This window comes from Nematolebias whitei, chromosome 23, assembly GCF_014905685.2.
Source record: "Nematolebias whitei isolate Nwh7 chromosome 23, NemWhi1, whole genome shotgun sequence".
NCBI classification, from domain to species: domain Eukaryota; kingdom Metazoa; phylum Chordata; class Actinopteri; order Cyprinodontiformes; family Rivulidae; genus Nematolebias; species Nematolebias whitei.
Genome location: NC_056520.1, coordinates 24631814 through 24654245, shown reverse-complemented (window position 1 = coordinate 24654245; position 22432 = coordinate 24631814). Strand labels below are relative to the sequence as shown.

The 22432-nt window shown below is 40.5% G+C and overlaps 1 protein-coding gene across 1 annotated transcript in view; it reads right to left on the bottom strand.

Moving 5' to 3' along the window:
- Positions 1–2104: 2104 nt before the first annotated feature.
- Positions 2105–22432, bottom strand: part of LOC119429104 (striated muscle preferentially expressed protein kinase) — a 41336-nt gene continuing 21008 nt past the window's right edge. The window contains exons 10-24 of the mRNA XM_037696822.1: positions 17051–17214; positions 15519–15607; positions 15228–15403; positions 14977–15160; positions 11926–11999; positions 11663–11821; positions 11380–11569; positions 6861–7090; positions 6659–6778; positions 6459–6563; positions 5647–5853; positions 5446–5569; positions 5166–5338; positions 4944–5056; positions 2105–2287 (exon numbers count right to left, since the gene is read on the bottom strand). Of these exons, the coding sequence (XP_037552750.1) occupies positions 2105–2287; positions 4944–5056; positions 5166–5338; positions 5446–5569; positions 5647–5853; positions 6459–6563; positions 6659–6778; positions 6861–7090; positions 11380–11569; positions 11663–11821; positions 11926–11999; positions 14977–15160; positions 15228–15403; positions 15519–15607; positions 17051–17214 (2291 nt within the window). The remainder of the gene's footprint in view (positions 2288–4943; positions 5057–5165; positions 5339–5445; positions 5570–5646; positions 5854–6458; positions 6564–6658; positions 6779–6860; positions 7091–11379; positions 11570–11662; positions 11822–11925; positions 12000–14976; positions 15161–15227; positions 15404–15518; positions 15608–17050; positions 17215–22432) is intronic.

The following is a 22432-nucleotide window of genomic DNA, read 5'->3' as shown; positions in this document are numbered from 1 at the left end:
ATTGGATGGTTTCTTTTGTTGTTGAAACATTTCATCTTTCAACCAAAGGACTTAGTCTGAGGAGCCGCAACAAACAGTCCCACAAGCAGCACACCCACACAGAGGGCTAACTAGTTTGCTTGTGATAAGATGGTTTCTCAAGTCCGCCCTCTCCCCCGTCGAGTCCTCTGACGCAGCCATAGCCAAAGTGGTTCAAACATCAAAGTTCATGCTCAATAATCCAGGTAAGCTACTTTGTTATGTTTGTGAGTTTTTTGTGGCTCCTTGGACTGATGAAGCCCTTTGGATGAAGGAAGAAATGTTTCAACTGCCTGATTCAGCAAAAAATTAGCTCTCTCCACTTCCTTCTGGTGAGTTAAGTTTCTTTCTGCCTTTTAAGCTACTTTTCAGCTGTTTTTTTTTTTGTTGTTGTTAACGTCAGCTTCTTTCAGATAATTTCCACGTTTTTGTGCTTATTTCTGTTTCTTTCATCCTAATTGTGCAAACAAATGTTCTTTCTGCTTTCTTATGCTAATTTAAGCTTGTTCTACCTTTTCAGCTACTTGTAAGATTTTTTTTTTAGCAAATTTCAGCCTTTTTCAGAGAAATTCAAGTTTTTCTTGGTAATTTTTGCTACTTGCAGCCTAAATAACTTCTTCCAGCTAATTTCAGGTTGTTATGCTCCTTTCAGCTTTTTCTGCTATTTCAGCTACTATTTAGCTGTTTTTATGCAAACATGAGTTTTTTTCAGCTAATTCCACATTGTTTAAGCTCATTTCAGCTCTTTCCACTTCCTTCTCATAGGTTAACCTTCTGTCTGCATTTCTGGCTACTTTTTAATGTTTTTTGCTAGTTTTAGTTTTTTAGCTGATTTCCTAATTTTTGAGCAAATTTCTGCTTATTTAAACCCAATTCAGCAAATATGTGTTCTTTTTGATTTCTTTTGTTAATTTAGGCTTATTCTTTCATTTCAGCTAAATTACAGTAGTCTCTTGCTACTTTGCGGTTCGTTTTTCGTGGACTCGCCCTATCGCAGTTTTTCAAAGTAAGATTGGACATGATACAACTGGCTGATTGATGGATGAGCCACATGATCAGCATGGAATTTTTATTTAAAATAAATTATTTTAAATTATTTAACACATGTGTACAGCCCACAGCTGCAGGAGAAGCTCCCTCCTGCAGCTGATCATCTGATTTTCACTCTGCAGCAGAGAAGTGGGCGTGGCCAAGAGCTCTGGCAGGTGGCAGAGTGGCTGAGACAGAGAGATGAGTTCATGACATTCAGTGCTCTTTTAGAGCGTTTAGAGTATCGAAACATTGTGTAGAATATTGCAAGAGTGTGATGGGTTTAAAATAAAACACCTTTATATATATATATATATATATATATATATATATATATATATATATATATTTATATATACTGCTACTTACTACTTGTACTACTATTCCTACGTAGCGGTTGTTCACTTATTGCAGGCCTTCAGGGTACAGATCCCCCGCGATATTTTTCTTTTTTTTTCATTTAGCCTTTATTTATCCAGGTTAGTCTCATTGAGCCACGAGAACTCATTTTCAAGAGAGACCTGTGATATACGAGGGAGTACTGTATGTACTGTACAGCATGTTTTGTTTTGTTAGTTTTTTTTAGCTAATTTCAGTTATTTTTCAGCAATAAACATTCACACTGCATTTTCGCAGGAAATACAATTCCTCTAGTTCTCATTATCATCAAGTTCACTCAGCACAGTGTTTCTCATCAACTTGTCTTAAATGTATTCCAATACAATTCTGGATTTGAGAGAGAGATCACATCGTAAGGACTGGAAGTCAGATTAAAGAAGTGGCTAACACACTACTAGAATGTGTAGCCAACATGTTGTACTCTTTGTATTTGTACTATCATTCACATATTTGAAAATGACAGGAAAACAGATAAAAGTAGTCCTTTTTGTTGTTGGTGTTAAAACCAATAAAGTTCAGTTTTGTGTTAGTTTTGGTCAAATTTCGACAGAGCAGAAGACCACAGGGCCACGTGTGGCCCCTGAACCGCAGCTTGCAGACCCCTGCACTACACTGCAGTTGTGGAGACTAAATGTTTCTGCATGCGGCTGACATTTTATTATTTTTTTTTACCTGTGTGGATGGTGAGCTCAGCCTTGCAGGAGATGGAACCTGCCACGTTCTTCCCGGTGCAAGTGTACACTCCAGAGTGTTTGGGCTGAGCGTTCAGGACCACGAGGGAGTATTCCGGGTCGTCGTACACGAAGGTGAAGTGACTGCTCTCAGAGAGAAGGACTTCATCCTGAAACAGACCAATCCCAACAAAACAAAAATCAGTATCAATGTTTATCTCCCACCATTATTCGTGCTAGAGATTAAGACTAAAACCATCTTGTGAACGATGTCTGCATTCCCTAGGCTCCACTTTTAGATGATTTAGATCTCGTCAGTCCTAGACAGACCAACGATCTACCTGCAGCTTTTGTCACTAAAACCACAGCTGGACCACCTCACTGGAATAAAAACTTGGATGACTTAAAACCTCATTGATTTCAATAAGATTTAAACTGAAGCTCTTATTTTTGGCCCCAGTGCAAACGAGAGCTGGTCAGTTCCTGATTCACCTGGGTTAAAGAGTCCCCACGCTGAATCAGGACCCACAAATCCAAGTCAAGTCAAGTCAAGTCATATTTATTTATAGAGCACAATTTAAAACAGATACACTGTTATCAAAGTGCTTAACACTAAGGGTAACACTAAGAAATAAAAAGCAGTAAGAATATACCTTAAAAAATTAAAACAACAGCATTAAAATGAAGACATGGAACAAGATATACTAAATCAACTCACACAGTATGAAACGCCAGAGAGAACAGATATGTTTTTAGCAGGTATTTGAACACAGGAAGGAAGGTGGCATGCCTATTGTTGGGGGGTAGGTTGTTCCACAGTTTGGGACCCATGACTGAAAACGCCCGATCTCCTCAGAGCTTCAGTCGTGTTTTTGGAACAACCAAAAGCAGCTGATCGGATGATCTCAGAGCCCGAGAGGGAACATATGGTTCCAGTAGCTCAGAGAGGTAGATGGGTGCGAGGCCATTTAGGCACTTATAGGTCAGGAGGAGAATTTTGAAATCAATCCTAGTTCTCACAGGAAGCCAGTGTAGGGAGGACAGAACTGGTGTGATGTGCTCATACCTCGGTGTACCGGTTAAAAGCCGAGCTGCAGCATTCTGGACGAGCTGTAGCCGTGAGATAGAGGCCTGGCTGACCCCAGCATACAGTGAATTACAATAGTCCAGGCGGGTTGTGATGAATGCATGGACTAGTGTCTCAATGTTGGGTCTAGACAGCACTGGCTTGAGCTTAGCTACCTGCCGCAGTTGGATTACAAATCCAAGGTCTAAATTAACCCGGACCCGCAGCATGAACCACTCAAGTGAACCGGTAACCAAATCAAATTAACTTGAATCCATAAAGTGACTCAGATTTACCAGCTCTAGTACAAACCTCTAATCGCTAATTTCAGCATTTCTTGCTATTTCAGCTACTATTTAGCTGTTTTATGCTAATTTCAGCTTCTTTCAGATAATTTCCACTGTTTTGTGCTCATTTCTGCTTCTTTCAACCTAATTGGGCAAACGTGTTCTTTTGCTTTCTTCTGCTAACTTAAGCTTCTTCTATATTTTCAGTTACCTTTTCAGCACATTTTTAGCTAATTTCAGCTGTTTTCAGATAAATTCAAGTTTTTCCATGGTAATTATTTGCTACTTTCAACCTAATTAACTTCTTAATGGTCATTTCAGCTTGTTATGCACCTTTCAGTCCTTTTTATGCTAGTTTTGGCTTTTCCCTGCTATTTCAGCTACTATTTAGCAGTTTTATGCTAATTTTAGCTTTTTCAGCTAATAACACAAATTTTTAGCTCAGTCCAACTCTCTCCACTCCCTTCTGGTAGTTTAAGCTTCTTTGTACCTGATTCTGCTAATTTCAGCATTTCTTGCTATTTCAGCTACTATTTAGTTGTTTTATGCTAATTTCAGCTTCTTTCAGATAATTTCCACTGTTTTCTCTGAGTCCCAGAGGAACAGATTTAACTTTTTTAGATTTTTCTACCTGGATTATTGAGCATGCATCAGGATATAAGACAGACAGGTTCCCATGTTCCTGTCTGAACTCCTGCAGCCTTATGTGCTCTCCAAATCCCTGAGGTCTAATGACCATTTGGTTTTTTTTGGTTGTCCTGGGGTCCAGGCTGGTCCACAGAGGTCAGTGTTCCCCCTACCATTATAAAAACAAGGCACCCTGCCCAGAGCATGCTGCCTACCGAACCAAACCCCCACCCCAGTCGACAACTGCCAGCACAGACGTAGCGCTAAGCTAGCAGCGTGCAATAGAGACATGCTAGCTAAAAAGCTAGAAAGGTAGCGCACCGTTTCCCTCATGCTGAGCCGTCTACCTCCTCCGTTGTTTTTAAAGCTAATCTTAAAAAACATCTGTACTCACGGGCTTTTAGCACAGCATAAGCTAATTTTTTTGCAGTTAGTGTTTCATTTTTGTTGCATTTTTTCAAAGGTTTAATTTTTTGTCTGATAATTGATTTATTTTTGCTGTTTTTATTTTTGTTTGTTTATTGTCTCCTATGTTTTGTGTTGCATTTTTACTATTTGGTGTACAAATGAATTTGATTTGGTCTTGAGCTTTAGCCGTTTTGGACAAACCTGGAAAATAACTTCAAGTCTTTTGGTCGTAGATGTACAAACAGTGATTACTCTGCAAATTCCATTAAAATCTGTCCAGTGGTTCATAAGATATTTTGATAATACATAGCGCTTTAGCAAAAACCTTATCTTATCGCACACCTTTTTTTATCTTTTGGCAGCAGATGCTAAAAAAAAACTCTGAATGTGATGAGGTTTAGACCAACGTAATAGTTTGCATTCTCTTGAAGAAAATACCTTAAACCACAAAATGTCCGGATCCGGTTTTCCTTCAACCACAACAGCCAGACAAGTTGTTTGCCCAACCTGCACATCCACATCCTCCATGATGCTTTCAAATTTTGGTGCAACTGCAGAAAAAGAGGATTTATATTTATAATAACGGATAAAATTCCAAACAGATTTGGCCTTTCTCACTAAGATGGTAAATTTATCACGGAACATCCTGCGTGAACCTACCTGCCATGGTCAGCTGAAGTGTGCAGAGGTCACTGCCAAACTGGTTGCTTGCCGTGACCACCAGCTGACCAACGTCAGTGCTCTTGACCCGCTGGAGCCGCAGGGTGTGCTGATCGTCGTCTGGCATGCTCATCTCATAGGTTCCTGGTTTGCTGACCAACACCACCCCTCTCCTGAGGAAAACCCAGACAATGCAGGACAAAGGATTCATCTGACAAGAAACTGAACTATTTTTGTAACGTTTACTACAGAAATCTGTGGTTTGAAGTTAAGAACTCACTTTTTCCAGGTGATGGCTGCATGCACATGGTTCAAGGTGATGGTGATGTTTGCTGGCTGGTTTTCCACCAAGTAAACAATGTCAGGTTTGTCCAAAATAACTGGGGCTTTCTTTAAATATGGTCCTGAAGAAGTTAAAAGAATCACATATTCAAACGTCTTACTTTACGCCAGCAGAATTAGTCTTGCACTGTCTCTATACCTCTGTCCAGCAACTGGACCAGATCAGTGGAGGGTGACGGTTTACTCAACGTCTTCCCGGTCGATGTCAACACTCTGAAAGCATAACGGACTCCCTTGGACAGGGAGGTGATGGTGTGATTTGTCTCCTTCAAGTTGGAAGCCACAACAGACCACTGGATGGAGCCCAGAGGCTGCTGCTGGACCACGTAAAGCAAGGAGCTGGAATCTGAAAGTACAGTGATGTTAGACTATGGAGATAAATTATTCTCAAAAATAGTCACACAACAAGATTTGTAGCATTATTTTTTGTGAATCTGGAGCAGTAAGAAAGTCTCAAAAGTCACATTCACAGGCAAGCTGATCCATGTGCAGCAGGTGATTTGTGTATTTGACAATTTGTATGCACAGAATACTCCTATGTGCAATTTAAAATGTGTACAATTGAAAAACTGTTTATGCATTTGTGAATCTTGTGGTATGCTTGTGGATCATATTGCACTCATACGAATTGTGTGACTACCTGAGACTAATTTATCTTCATCTGCTCCCTAAAACAGGTCTCTCTTGAAAATGAGTTCTTGTGACTCAATGAGACTACCTGGATAAATGAAGGGTAAATGAATCTTCATAGACAACCTCGTCTGAGTGGAAACTAAAGAAAATGATTGGTCTTGTTTTTAGGGCTGACAAGACGTGGTATGCCAGGAGAAGTTAAAAACTTTCCTAAAATAAGTATCTGGGACATGCATGCTATAAATAGTTTTCTCTTTTCTTGAAGAAATTAAGTGAAACATCAAAACTATAGGCACAGAAACAGAATGACAAACTCACCAAATGAAGGGTCAAGCCTCTTTGGTAGCTTCCAGCTAAGGGTTATAGTTTTCCCTGTGATGGCCTCGATGACGGGGGGACCATCAGGAGGGTCTGGAACAATGTCTTTTTCAAAATATATACATAATATATTAGGAAAATATGGCATTATTTCACATACATCTCCAAACTGCATACATGTACTGTACATGAATCATTACCTGTTACATAGAGGTGAGCATAGCAGGCTGATTTGCCCACTTTGTTTGAGATTACAGCCTTGTAGACGCCACCATGAGTGTGACACGTACTTTTAATGACCAGACTGTGGACATCCCTGTCTGATGAACACACATAATTTTTTTTATTTACAGCCATACCACCTCGAAGAAAGGCTTTGCGTTCCAATTATTTTTTTCTTACACTGAGTCATTGTGCGCTCCTCGCTACTTTCGATACGTTTTCCATTATGGTACCAGGAGATGGTTGGGTACGGAAAGCCTTCCACTTTGCATTTCAGCACTGCTTCCTTCCCTTCGATCACCTCCATATCAGCCAGAGGTTTGATAAAGTCTGGCATGGTCCTCCTCTCCAACTCATTTTCAAGAACTTCAGGTTCCTCGGGGATGGATGGCATCTTCTCTAACTTGGCCCTTGGAGAAGACCAACAAAGTTCAAAATGAGTTTGCTTTGGTACTGCTTTAAAAAAAGATATCTGCCTAGTTGGAACAGTAGACCTGACTCACTCTCTCTCTCTCTCTCTCTCTCTCTCTCTCTCTCTCTCTCTCTCTCTCTCTCTCTATCCATCCATCCATCCATGAGACCATTCACAATTTTCAACATTTTCACAAGCATACAGAATGTACTCTTCTTGGAGACCCCCCTCAAAAGCATAAAGGAAAATATTGATATTTGGGGAAGTTATGCAATGCTAAGCAAAGCTAAGCTAAGCTAGCATCATGACAAGGTCGCTTGTGTGTGACATTGTTCTTAATAAAACATATGTGTGTACGTTTGCCCTCATATAGGAAGCATTTCCCCCTTATACATACTGGGAACAACCTCTGACTCATGGTGTCAGCTTAAAGCCAACAACAGAGACCAGCATTAATGCCAAGCCAAACCTGAACAATTAACAAGAACAACCCATTTCCAGAAAATGGTGGATTGCTTTCTTGAAGGGTGAGGTTCTGCCTCAAGTGGAGGAGTTTAAGTAACTTGAAGTATTGTTCACAAGTGAGGGAAGAATGGCGCATGAGAAGGGCAGACGGATTGGTGCAGTGTCTGCAGTATTGCAGACTTTGTGCTGGTCCGTTGTAGTGAAGAGGAAGCTGGGTTGTAAGGTAAAGCTCTCTGTTTACCGGTCGGTCTACGTTCCTACTCTCACCTATGGCCACAAATCTGGTAAGGATGCTTCCTGGGCTTCGTGTTTCGAGCATGTCTTACTGGGAGGAGACCCCGGGGAAGACCCAGGACATGCTGGAGAGACTATGTCTCTTGGTTGGCCTGGGAACACCTTGGGGTCCTCCCAGAAGAGCTGGAAGAGGTGGCTGCGGAAAGACATGTCTGGGCCTCCCAACTCAGGTTGCTGCTGACCCCATGACCCGACTTCAGAATAAGCAGAAGATAATGAATAGATGGATGGATGGATGGATGGATAGATAGATGGATGGATGGATGAATGGAACCCATTTCCCACTGAGAAACTTTGTAAACAGTCAGAAATATTGCACACATAATTGCCACAAGGTGACATCATCCGTTGCAGCTCATGCAGTCTATATAGGACATTACAATATTGTACTAAGGTAAAATTATTATCATTTCATATTTGTACACATCTAAAAGTGATTTAAAATGCACAGAAATAGACATGTAGATACTGTATTTATGATAAACTACACACACCTGAAACTGACTCTCTCACAGAAAGAACTTTTGTGGGGAAAATAAATTTAAGTTAAACTGAGGCAAGCATCTTTTCTGTAATCTGGAGCATATAAATAGTTGTCTTTTAGTGTTAATATTGTTTAATTATAAAAATTAAAACATCAGAAACACAAGTCAAAAGGCTGTGCACTCTCTCTCTCTGTCTCTCTCTCTCCCACAATGTGATGCGTTCTGTCACCCAGGGCGTTATCGGTGGCAGCTGTGCACATGCATACAGTCACAATATGTGTCAGAGACAGCCTTCCTCTAATGGACGATGTGTGAAGCAAACAAACAAAATCTGCTGAGCTGTTGTCCAGTAATGTGAGTAACAAACATATTTATTACCAAGAGAATATTGATGATCATCCACAGCAACTTTGTAGTTAGTTTAAAAATAGTTAACCATAAAGAGGATTGTTAAGTGAGTTAATTCATTATAGTAAATGACATGAGGGAGGCGTCCAACATAAATTGAATACATCGCTCTCCATCAACACAGTTGAGTTTTGCTCCACCTCTTTTGGGTCTGCTCACAGCTCACATCTGAGCCGGATGAGGACGCTTCACCTGTGATTTATGAACCGTTAGAGGAAGGACTGCTCTGTGAAGCCATTTTGTGGAACTGTCTATGCATGTTAGGCTGATTGGTAACTCTAAATTGTCCCTAGGTGTGAGTAAGAGAGTGAATGGTTGTTGGTCTTGTTTGTCTCTATGTGTCCCTGTGATGGACTGGAGACCTATCATGAGTGTACCCCATCTCTCACACAGTGATGGATGGACATGGGCACCAGTTACCTCTATGACCCGAAAAGGAAGAAGCGGGTAAAGTGTCCTGTTTTTGCCCCCTCATGCCATAGTTCCTGTTTATCCTTGCCATAGTTCATGTCTTCATGTTTTGTTTTTCCTGCTTCATGCTTTGCTGCTGCCATTCTTCACTATGCCCACTCTGTTCCTCCAATGCAATCAGCCCTTATTCCATGCACCTGTTCAGCTCACTATTTAAGCTCCTGTCACTCACTCACTTGTTGCCAGATTATCGAATACTTTGTGTTAGTAGATGTCCAGCATCCATGCCATAGCCTTGCCTGTCTCTCCTGGTTTGACCCCATGCCTGTCTTCTGGTTTCCTCACCTTGCCTAATCCTTGCTTGTTCTGGACTCTGCCTTCTGACCACGGTACTGACTTTATGATTATTATGACCACGTTTTTTGGCTCACGCTTTGGATTTGGATCTCTGCCCAGCAGTTCTCGACCCAAGCCTGTCTTACTGTACCTCACCCCTGGACAACCCTTAAAATCTTATTGCTCTCTGCTGCTACATACTCAGCTTGTGATGTCAGCTTCCTCCACCATCACAAGGATTACCTCTCTTACTTGACTGTGAAGGTTAGTGACTCTCAATATTTTTATCCTCTGAACCTTCACAGTCCTGCCAAGTTCACTGACTCTCCTATCTCTGAAGAATAGAATAGAATAGAATAGAATAGAATAGAATAGAATAGAAACAGCCTTTATTGTCCCACGGATGGGAAATTCAAGTGTAACAGCAGCAACAGGAAAAAAAGATAAAAATATTTCACACAAAAGTTCCTAAATGTTAATAAACAATTAAATATATAAGAAATAAGATAAACAATATCAATAATAATGTTCAATATGTATTGGAACTTTGAGAATGGCAGACTATTTACAATACAGTAGTATAGGCAGAGTGTGTGTTTTAGCAGAGGTCAGCATGTATTTAATCTTTATTGAGTTTGTTGGGAGCAGTGATGGTTGTAGAGTCTAACAGCTGCTGGGAGGAAGGACCTGCGGTAACGCTCCTTTGTGCATTTAGGATGCAGTAATCTGTCACTGAACGAGCTCTCCAGTTCAGCAACAGCTTCATGCATGGGGTGAGAGACATTGTCCAGCAATCATGTTATTTTAGCTAGAGTCCTTCTGTCTCCCACCACCTGCACTGGGTCGAGGGGGCATCCAAGCACTGAGCTGGCCTTCTTGATGGACCCATGTCCAGAACTAGACCCACACCAACTGCAAATTATCAGTAAATCATTTTAACCATTCCTGGTGTTCAGTGTCATGCACGAATCCTCATACCCAATCTTGTTATAAAGATATTTGATGGATGGTAAATGGACTGTACTTATATAACGCCTTTCTATCTGATCAAGACACTCAAAGCTCTTTACAGTACAATCTGTGTCCTCATTTACCCATTCATACAGCACTCTGCTAGATCTCTACAAAGCTAATTGAACAAATTATTCTAAATAGACTAATCAGTGCTTCAGATCACATTCATACACCGATGGGACACACATCGGAGACATCAAGGTGTTCAGTGTCTTGCCCTGAGACACTTTGTTATGTGACTGCTGGTGGATTCGAACCCCCAACTCTTGCATTGGAGGACGACTGCTCTAACCACTCAGCCACAGCTGCCCATGGATGGATGGATGTCTTGAATGGGCCTAGTATTTGACATGTAAGAGAATAGCAACATGTTGGTCATTTAGGGTGTATCAAAAACTGTCAACATTTTTTTAAGTGTGTCGTTTCGAGCCATTTATTGTGCATAAGGACTATAAAAAATATAACTTTATTGTCACATGCCTTGACTCCTTGTGTTTTATTCTCCACTATAACTGATGCACGTCGTCACACTGACGCCATACATATTAGTTCTGACGCTAACGCTAAAGCTGAGTCATTTCTCCATTCTCATCTGTCAACATACGCCGGTTCAAATAAAGGGTTGAACGTCAGATAATTTCAAAAATTACCATTCGTGCTGAATGAAACTTGTTCTGACAACCTGTCATTAACCCAGAATGTATGAATAAAATGGTGACGTTTGTGTGTCAGTAATATTTTTTTCAATTATAAAAATTAAACATCTTATAATATAGTATAGTTGAAGTAATTGAAAAGGTAAAATAAGGTCAGTTGGTACAACTAGTCTGAGATCTCTTTGAGAAATCTTTTAAAATGACACAACTCATCTTACATGTGAGAAGAGATTGCAGCTCTGGGTTCTTGGACATACAGCTCAGCAGTACATTCAGACCTTCCATTAACGTTCTGAGCGATTGCTGTGTAAAAGCCTTCTGTGTCGCTGCTAACGTGGGCGATGACAAGTGAGTGACGACCCCCCTCTTGAAAAATGCGAACATTATCGCTCTCCTCCACTCGTGTCTCTGGAAGAACATTTGCAAGAGGAAAAAAAGTCCTTCTTAGGAGTGTTGTGTTGTCTAAGGTTGTTTTAGGAACATCATTGTGACGCGTCTTACCAAAGTGCATCCATGTGAGTCTCGGAGCAGGTGATCCGCTCACCTTACAGTCGAACCGTGCAGTGCGTCCTTCGATCACTTCCAGGATGTCCAGTTTACGAGTGAACAGGGGCTCCCTGGAAGGAGTGACTCTCAGGTTTGCACTTGAAGTCAGCTCCTCTGTAAAGACAAAATCTGCTTCAGAATTGTTTTCTTCTGAAGACCTTTTGAAATCAGAACTGCTTTTACTGCAAATCCCTTCAAAAATGAAGTTTACATTTCACCTGTGGCAGTGCTCAGCTTGCAAGTGTACATTCCACTGTCATCCTCATGGACTGAATTCAGCATGAGGTGGCACCTATCAGACATAAAAAAAGAAGTAAACAATAAAATAAAAAGAACAGAAAAACCCACCTAAAAATATATTGAAATATCATCAATATAAAGGTTAAAAGTAAGTTTGTTGTTGCCTTTCATGTCATGATCACTGAAAACATCCTTGTGTCCAGTCTTATGCACAAGATGTCTCACTCAGAGTACCTGCTGTGTACCTGATGATTCAGATCTTCTGAAGTGTGGCTCTGTAGAGGCGTTATAATCAATTATTTTCTTACTTTTTGTAGATACATCTTTAAATGACCTCAGTTCAAAGGAACTGTTTAATTCCGACTGGATTAATATGCTAATGGCTATCTAACAAAGTTAAGTCAGGTCCTCTGGATGGATTCTTCTTTGTTGATATGTTTTGTCTTCAGTTTGAGAAAGGTGTAAAGGAAGCCATCTTTGTGAAGAGAACCTGTCCATTGTTGAACAGGGTGGAGGCCCCCGTGTTCAACTGTCCCCATCTTACCAACAAAGTTCATGCTCAATAATCCAGGTAAAAATCCAGCAATGTTCATTCAGGTCATCTGGACATTTCTGTTTTCACTGGGACCTTTAGTCCTTCATCCAAAGAACTTCTTCAATCTGAGGAGCCACCAACAAACTGAGTCCCACCAACAGCACACTAGCATAGTGGAAAAAAACAGTTTGCTGGTGATAAGATGACCTCTGGGGACTGCCTTCTCCCCCATCAACTCCTCTGAGACAGTTGTGTCAAAATGGTTCAAAACAACAAAGTTAATGCTCAGTAATAATAATAATAATAATGTAATCACTGTATGTTTCCATACAATGGTGAAATTAGTCTCTGCATTTAACCCATCCACCACCAGGTAGTGCAGTGGACAGCTATTGAAGGTGCCCAGGGGGCATTTTGGGGATGAGGTGTGCTGCCCAGAGACACCAGGAGGTGTGCAGTGACCGGGGATTGAACCTGGGACTTTCGTGTACCGGGCCGGCTGCCCTGCCTCTACACCATCTTGGTCCCCATAATCCAGGTCCTCCTCTTACAATGCTGTTATTGCTAGTATCATTCAGTCCTCTATGAATAGCAAGTGGCCATCAGGACACTAACGACCTATTGTTAGGCTTATGGTCCTCCTTTATCATGTGAACAGCTAGTTCTGGATGTCACCAGCAAATTGGTTGATCCATTATGAGATGATGCTATTTATAAGACTGAGTTTAGTGCAGTGCCTCAGAGTGACAAAGTCTTTTGGACAAAAGACGAAACGTATCAACAAAAAAGAATCCGTCCAGAAGACCTGACTTAGGCCCCCTTTACACAGACACTGGCGGAGGAAACACAGAGTTTTTCACATGTTGATTCAAGGAAAAAAAATCCTTGTTGACAATGAAGCATTCTGTATTTACATGCAACTGGAGAAACCCCCCCCCCCCCCCCCCCAGTTTGCTGTAGTTGCTATGCCAGGTCATTAGTTGGCGCTGTGAGTTTTGTACATTCACCCAATGCGCATGTGTGCTGCCTGGGACTGCTGTCAGTAAGGACGTTCCTCTGGGTTTAAAGCCCAGATAAAAACAAAACTTAAAGCCGGATTTCGGATACTAGTCAACAGATTTGACGCCAAGCGGGACCACTTCATCTAATAAGTCTTTTAGTGTTTTAGCTAAGTGAACAACGAGCTCGCTGAGCAGACAAGAATGATGTTGGTCTTCCCACTCCCGCAGTTGCCGTTGAGCAATGCTACAGCAGGTAAATACACGTTCTTGATAAAGTTTGCTTGTGTTGTTTGGTTACACAACAACCAACTGAGTTTTTATTTTTCCTGAAAGGAGAAACTATCCTCCCACCAGAGGTTCCAAAAGGGAACATTGACTCGGTGGTGCAGGAGGACCTCAAAATCAAGAGAGATTCTGGAGCAACTATTCACTTAAAATTCCCCTCAGTTATTTTTTCCAATCCATTCAATGTTTTAAGCTGCATTAAGCAAACGAGTGGCAGCCTGTACAAGCAAGATAAACAACATGGCGCCAGTATCCAGGATGACAACAGAGAGGAAGAGTACAGTTCAGCTTAAATTTCGGTTAATTTGTTTTTAATAGTGCGCTCAGTTTCTTATCAATGTTTGTGTGACATACAGTTTTGTGGTGTTGAATAAATAAATAAAATTAAACCTGATGTCTTCATTTTTAACTTTAATAACATGCAATATGTTTCGCATCGTTTAAATCACATAACTTGAATTACATAATGTCCAGATAGCTTCATTTATCTCAGATAGCTTTATTTATCTCAGACAGCTTAATTTAGCTCAGATAGCTTCATTACATCTCCCACCACTAACAGAAACACGGTTTATTATTGTTACTGTTATTATTTAGCACATTTAGTATGTTAGAGTCCAGCGCAACACCTGCCTCTCTAGGTTCATTCAATATGTAGCGATTTCAAACTCGATCCAACTGGCGTCTCTTCCAACACAGATGTTTGTCACAGCAGCTACATTCTATTGTAGATTAATTACGAGACTCAAAATATATTCCATTTGTAGCACAGAAAGCCGTATGTTATATTCCGACGCCATTGTTGTTGATCGAAATATGTCGTCGGTCCACGTATGCGTGAAATATATTCCTGTAGTGCGCATGTGCTTTCACACTTATCAGTGCTTTTCAAACCTTGGCAGGGGGTTCCCCGAAAATGTCCACTCTGAGACCTGGGTTCAAAAACCTCTGGATTCAGCGAGGGCGGGGGCTGGTGTTGTGTAAATGAACAGCCGAATCGCAGAGAAAAAGTTGCAGTTTCACTCAAAATACGTGTTGTGTAAACGGCCCCTCAACCTTGTTAGATTCATCTTCCTGGTTTATTGGGCATGCATCAGGACACACTAATGGTTAGTTTGAACAGGGCCAAGACTAAACCCAATGAAATGCACCTAACTGAGCAAAACCTCTGTTCGAGAGGAACAGAAATTTGTAGAAACAAGCCACACCTCTTTCCATCAAAGTGCATCTTGCAGTTGAGCAGCGCTGGCTGGATGAGCTTCCCATTGGACAGCCAATCAACATCCACTTCCGAAGGCCCCAAAATGTGACACTCAAACATGGCCGATTCTCCGGCTTTTACCACCACGTCTTTCACCCCTCTGGTGATTTTAAGTCCTGTGTGTTCTGCCGCTGTTGATAAACAGTGAAGATTAACATATATTTTGTTATAAATCATCATAAGTGGTTTATGACTCACCTCTGACCTCCACTCTGCACTCCGCCTGCTTGGTTCCACTCTCGCTGATGAGCTTACAGGTATAAAGCCCCGCATCCGCCTTCTGAGCTGAGCCCACCCTTATTTCAAATAATCCATCTTCAAGCTCCCGCACGACGACACGCCCTGCTGTCCTCACTGTGACTCCGTCCTTCAGCCTGGGTCAAAAACAGCATGTCATGATAACTTACAGGCGGCTGTTTGGTCGGAATGAAAGCTCAATGTTTCACATAAAAAGGGTAAAATATAAAAATGAAAGATAATGTGTCCTACCACAACACCTTGGGTTTGGGCTGCCCTCTGACTTTTACTGCTAAGACAACATCTTGACCCTCAGGTACAGCCTGGTCACACGGCGCCACCTTCAATGGATCAAAACATGGTTATCTAAACATCTGCTTTGAAATTATTAATATCCTTGAATTTAAGCAAATAAGTGTCAAAATAAAAGCAAAAAAATAAAAAGGTGTAAAATAATTAAATGTGATTAAAATATCAAAAGTTAGTGAACAACTGAAAAAATAGTTTATCGGTATATACCTGTCTAAATAAAGGTCGAATGAATAAATTATATAGTATATATTTTATTAAAATACAAAAAAAGGGAAACAAAAAAACCCAACAACAAGCACAGCTAGTCTTCATGTGTAATTTGCGCATCCTTTTTATAATTTTACTGCTTTCAAACAGTCATGCAGCAACAACACGATAAAACCGCCACTGTATCAACAATTTCCTGCAGAATCAATACAGTTCTATTTTATCTTATCTTATCTTATCTTATGTTATATGCTTCATTTTGCATCAGATCATTTCCTTTGTAAAATGTGTTTATTTCTTTAGTTAAGTTATCAAAGTAGTTCACAGCATGATAACTCCATCACAGTGTTATGTTTTTTTTTTTAAAGTACTTCATTTTGCAATTTTGCATCAAGTCCGTCCTCTTTTTTTTTGTTGTTGCAAATTTTGAAGCTAATTTTCCAAAATTTGTTCATTTTATCATCGCTTTAAAAACATTTCACTGCAATCAGCTTTTTGAGATAACCCACAGCATGATACAAGCTCCACGATGTTTCACTGTCTGCATAATGCTGACCTCTGCTAAAACACACTCTGCCTGTAATACTGTATTGTAAATAGTCTGTCCTTATCAATGTCCAAAACATATTGAACATTATTATTGATATTGTTTCTCTTATTTCGTTATGTATTATTTTTAACATTTAGGAACTTTTATGTGAAATATTTTTATATTTTTATCTGTTGCTGCTGTTACACTTGAATTTCCCATCCGTGGGACAATAAAGGCTGTTTCTATTCTATTCTATTCTAATGCTGCTTTTAAAATGTTTCAATTTTATTTTGCATATATGCAAAATAATAATAATAATAATAATAATATTAATAATAAAACATGAGAGCAAAGATCCCTCCAGTATGAATGGAGCTTATCTATGTTTTGTTCTTTTGATGTAGGTGCAAAAAGCACATTGTTCCTGGTTTGTCCAGGTTTGTAGACATTTGACTGTCTGGTGTTAAAAGTGAGCTCATCCACATCATTAATGAAGGTTTACTTGTTCAACCCTGCTCCTTGAGGAACACCATGCTGCATGTTTTAGTTGTTTCCCTGCTTTGGCGCACCTGATTTAAATGATTGGTGATTAACAGGCTTCTACAGAACATGGGGAAGTAATTAAATCACTGAATCAGGTGTGTTGGAGCAAGAAAACAACTAAAACATGCAGGATGGTGTTCCACAAGAACCTGTGTTGGGAACCACTGGTCAGGTTTCTATTTATATTTACCTGGAATGAAGGAGGTTCTTTAAAGTAAACACTTGGCTTCAAATATGTTAAGTCTGCCACCTCCATGACCTCCTCCTGAGGGCTGCGATCTTCCTCATCTGATTGGACCGGACCACTGACTTCCAGGGATACAGACGGCTCTCTACAATGCGTGTGAGCTGGCTCTGAAACATCAGGTGATCAGTGAGAGGAATTAATTCAATTGTAATGCCATGGACGAACAGTGCTTACATTCATTTTAGTATTTTGTCCCAAATTTAAACCGTTCAGGTCGTATTTGGTACCTTTTGACTTTCTATAAAAGTGTACAACAGTAATGGACCATTCATTTGATCATTCTGTGTTTTCTTAATCTTTCCCGTACTTGTCCCATCTTATTTTTCAAGGTTTGTAAAGATGGTTTTAAACTGGACCTTTCAACATTATTGCTGCAATTACAGATGTGGAAATGACTCCTCCTATCGCTGATTTGTGGACTTGTTGCTGACGACAGCCTGGATCATCCGTTTTCTCTTTGGTCTAGCGCATATGCGTCAAACTCAAGGCCCGGGGGCCAAATGTGGCCCTCGTTGACATCTCATCTGGCCCCCCAAGATGTTATTTTAAATGTAAAATACTTTTATCACTTGAATGTTTTCAGTAATCTTTGATTATGATGTCAAAAGTGCAACAGAGAACGTCAAATGAGACCAATCAAACTCTTGTTGAGGAACCTGCAACAAAGAAAAGATGTTGGGTATCTAACTGGAGTTAATGTAGATTCTGAAACCGGCTCTTAGTTTGAAATAGGTTTTAATTTTGGCCCCCTTTTGTAAGTGAGTTTGACACCCCTGGTCTAGCGAGTAGGATGTCCATTCCTTCCAAAAAGGAAATAAATAAATAATAACCTAGAATATACATTTTTCTGAGAACAGTTTTGATTTTTAATTGTGTAATCATTTTCCCCAGAAGCTAAAAGCAGGAGATGAGTTTCTACCAAACAAACCATTTTTTTTATCAGGAAGGTAGAATCAAATGGGAACCAAGGCAGGGCTTGTACTTTGTAACATTTTCACTTCCTGTATCCAGACTGGTTTGCCATGAAGCTTTGCTTTATTAAATATGATCAAATCTATTCTTGCTTTTTCCACAACAGTCGCTCTCATGTAGCATCACCCTTGGTACACGCTTGCACTCCAACAAAAAGTGCTTTCCCCTTTATATATACCAGGAACAACCTCTGACTCATGGTGTCAGTTTACAACCAACAGAGACTTCAACATTAATGACAAACCAAGCCTGAACCAGACATTAACAAGAACAACCCATTTTCCACTGAGAAACTTTGTAAGAGTTGATAGGAGAAATCATATCGGGAGGACCGAGATGGGGTAGAGGCAGGGCAGCCGACTTGGGACCCAAAAATCCCAGACTCAATCCCCCGCCATTCCCATATGTCGTGGTGTCTCTGAGCAAGACACCTAATCCCTAATTGTTCCTGTTACTGTACATAGCTGCTCACTGTTCCACCTGGGTGTATCCCAGGTGCGATGAGTTAAATGCAGAGAACTATTGTCACCATTGTATGTTCCATACAATGGTATGGTGACAATGGTGACAACACATAGCACTTACTATATCTCTCCAGTTTTAGCTTCTCTCTATTGGCTTCTTGTCAAAATCAGAATTAAATTCAAAATCTTACTTCTAACCTACAAAGCTCTTAACAACCTAGCTCCATCTTATATTACAGATCGTATTGTTCCATATTTTCCTAACAGAGCACTTTGCTCTCAGACTGCAGGTTTACTTGTGGTTTCTAGAATTTCCAAAAGCAGAACGAGCGCAAGATCTTTCAGTTATCATTCTCCTCTCTTGTGGAACCAACTTCCAGTTTCTGTCCATAAGACTGACACATTTTCCAGTTTTAAGACTGGGCTCAAGACTTTCCTTTTTCATAAATCCTATAGTTAGGGTTGGCTTGAGTTTCCTGGACTATCCCTTAGTTATGCTGCTATAGGCATTGACAAACTAGGACAAACTGACCACATTTCTTCACTCTGCTACTGTCTTTACTTACTCTGCTCAACCTGTTTTGTATTTGTAATATTTTCTATCCTTGACATGTGTTTTTGTCTTTCTTCCAGTAGAAGGTACACCTGCATCTACATCTGGACCTGTCCTTCTGTGTTTGTTTGTTTCTCCTTCCTGTTCCTCTCAAACCCAGCCAGTTGAAGCAGATGGCCGCTTGTCAAAATTCAAAAGTCAAAGTTTCTTTATTTATCATTTGCACCACATGTGGTACATGTGGTGGAACAAAATTGTGTACTCAGGGTCCCAGTTACATCCAACAAAAGTAAAAATTGTACAGACAAACAATAATAAGATCTAAGATATGAACCAAGAAACACGCCAAACTAAGAATACACTAAGCACTAGTAGTACAAAATCAATACGCCGAACAACAGCAGCACGAACATGAGTCTGTGTGAGTAGATGAGTACGAATAATAGGTCCTGAGCCTGGTTCTGCTGGAGGTTTCTTACTGTTAAAAAGAAGTTTTTCCTTTCCACTGTTGCCTTTGTGCTTGCTCAATTCAATTTCAATTCAGTTTATTTATATAGCGCCAAATCACAACAAAGTTGTCTCAGGGCACTTTACACAAATATTCACATACATAGAAAAGCCAATTAGTAAAGTTCTCTATCTAAGGAATCCAGCAGACAAGTTGAATCTTGGCTTCGTTGCAGTCTCCCATCCTGAGCAAGCACAGTGGCAACAGTGGAAAGGAAAAACTCTCTTTTAACAGGAAGAAACCTCCAGCAGAACCAGACTCAGGACAAGTGTCCATCTGCTTTGACCGGCTGGTTTGAGAGGACAGGAAGGAGAGACAGACGAACATAGAATGGTAGATCCAAATATAGGTCCAGGTGTATCTGAAAGACAAAAACACATGTTAAGGATAGAGAAAAATAATTACAAATACAAAACAGGTTGAGCAGAGTAAGTAAAGACAGTAGCAAAGTGAAAAGTGTGGTCAGTTTGTCTTCCAGCAGTCTAAGCCTATAGCAGCATAACTAAGGGACAGCTCAGGAAACCCAAGACGACCCTAACTATAGGATTTAGCAAAAAGGAAAGTCTTAAGCCTAGTTTTAAAACTGGATAATGTGTCAGCCTCACAGACAGGGATTGGAAGTTGGTTCCACAAGAGAGGAGCCTGATAAACGATGGGAGACTGCGACGAAGTGAAGATTCAGCATGTCTGCTGGATCCCTTAGATAGAGAACTTTACTAATTGGTTTTTCTATGTATGTGAATGTTCCTGTTCAGTGCCCTGAGACAACTTTGTTGTGATTTGTTGCTATATAAATAAAGTGAACTGAACTGAATTAAACAGCCAGAAACACTGCACCCATAATTGCCACAAGGCTACCCAGCATGCTTTGCAGCTCACAGGCTGTGCGCTCCCATGACGGAGCTCTCTCTCAAGGACCAGAAGTCTGATTGCTCTCAAGTTGGTCATGTCTATATGATGACAATGCTACAAATACATTAACATTTAATACAGAGTCAGATTTTAGATACAAAAGTCCTGGGGAGGTCGGGGGAGCAGTAAGGCGGGTCCGTCTACAAGAGCAGGATCAGTGGTGGCTGCGCGCACGCATGGTTTTGTTTTCAGTTTGTCTGCTTGGAGCGCTGTGAGACGGTAAGGGCTCGGTTAGGAACAAGGCTTGCACCCGGGCAATGTGGTGTTGAAGTGTTGTGGTGGCGATGGTAAAAGAAGAGAAAAAATAATCCACCCGTTCTCCATCTCAGAGCAGCATCCAACTCTTACAACGATGATGAACGGTCTGAATCCCGTCAAATCTTCAACATCTGTGGACTTTCTTGTTATTTTCCATTTATTAATAATTCCTTGCAGGTACAGAGACTCACATATTCAGGTGGATCCATCTCCGAGCCTTCTGGCGTGAAACTTTGGACAGTAGAAAACCTTCACAACCACCGCAGGGATCTCACACAAACAGAAATCACCCGAGTGGCTAAAAATACTCCTGCAAGTCAGATTCTGCAGGCCTAATATGGCAGTTTGAAGCTCCGAGGAGCACATGCTAAACTTTTGTTGACAAAGCCATGTGAGAGCACGTTGTACTCACACATGAGCTGAACCAACTCGTACCTGGAGCAATGCAAGCTTTTCTCCACAAGCCAAGGCATTTTTTAACACAAACTTTCTTCCTGGAGGGACTTATTTTGTGCCCTCTGAATGCCAAGGCTGCCTTTGAGCCTCGGGAGACCTTTTGTGTTGACAGGGTGGGTTTTAAATTCTCACCAGGAGGTGGCCTCCAAGAATTAATGGGTTGTCATGGCAACTGTTGCTGCCAGCATCCCTGGATGGGATGTTTTGTGGAGTCAGATGTAGGAGGGCTGAAGTGGATTAAATAAGAAACATTTTGTTTTCACAATGATGATCCATGTCCCAGTCAATAAATAAAAAAAATTACCAGCCTCCAGTTTTGTGTGTGTGTTTGTGACCCTCCACCATTCTGACCCTTAATATGTATTCTTGACAGTTGTCTTACTTTCTCTTTTCTTTTGTGTTTTACGCTTTTATCTCCATCTTAGCATATGGAGGATATACCTGGAAGATATATCCTCCACATTTGTTTACATACAGACTACAGCCAGCAGCTAGCATCGTACTGATTCTTTAGTTGATCTACTTTCAGTATGTTGTTTCCATTCCTTATGTGCCAAAAAATATTTTAAAAAGTTTTGTTATTATTTTGTTTCTTAACACAAACAAAAACTAAGCAGAATGCATACTTTCAAACACTCATTCTACATTCTGTATTGGTATAATGTATATATATATATATACATATATACGTATATATATATTTATATATACGTATATATATATATATACATATATATATATATATATATATATATGTAGGATCGCTTGAATGCTGAGCAGAACTCCTCCCAGAGTGATGGCCACTCCTCCCAGCAGTCCGCCAAGCTCCTCATAGCTGTGGACAGCCAACTGTAGGTGCTGAGGGACCATCCTGTCCTTCCAATGTCATGAGCCGTGTTTCCTGCTAGTTCCAGGATCTCAGTGGTCATGCACTCGAGCACAGCTGGCAGGTAGATGAGAATGCGTCCACAGAACATCCTTTTCAACTCACTTGAGATTTGGGGCTGTAGTTGAGATATTATTTGAGCTTTTGAGATGTTATTCAGCTGCTGTTGTTGTAGAAAACTGCCTTGTTGCCATGGTTATGCATCATAACAAATGTCCAAAACCAAAAAAGTCTCAGTAAAAATACTCCCAGCTGCACAGCATCTGATCCCAGAGGAAACAATCATCCAAAAAATGTGATTTACATCCAGAAAAAG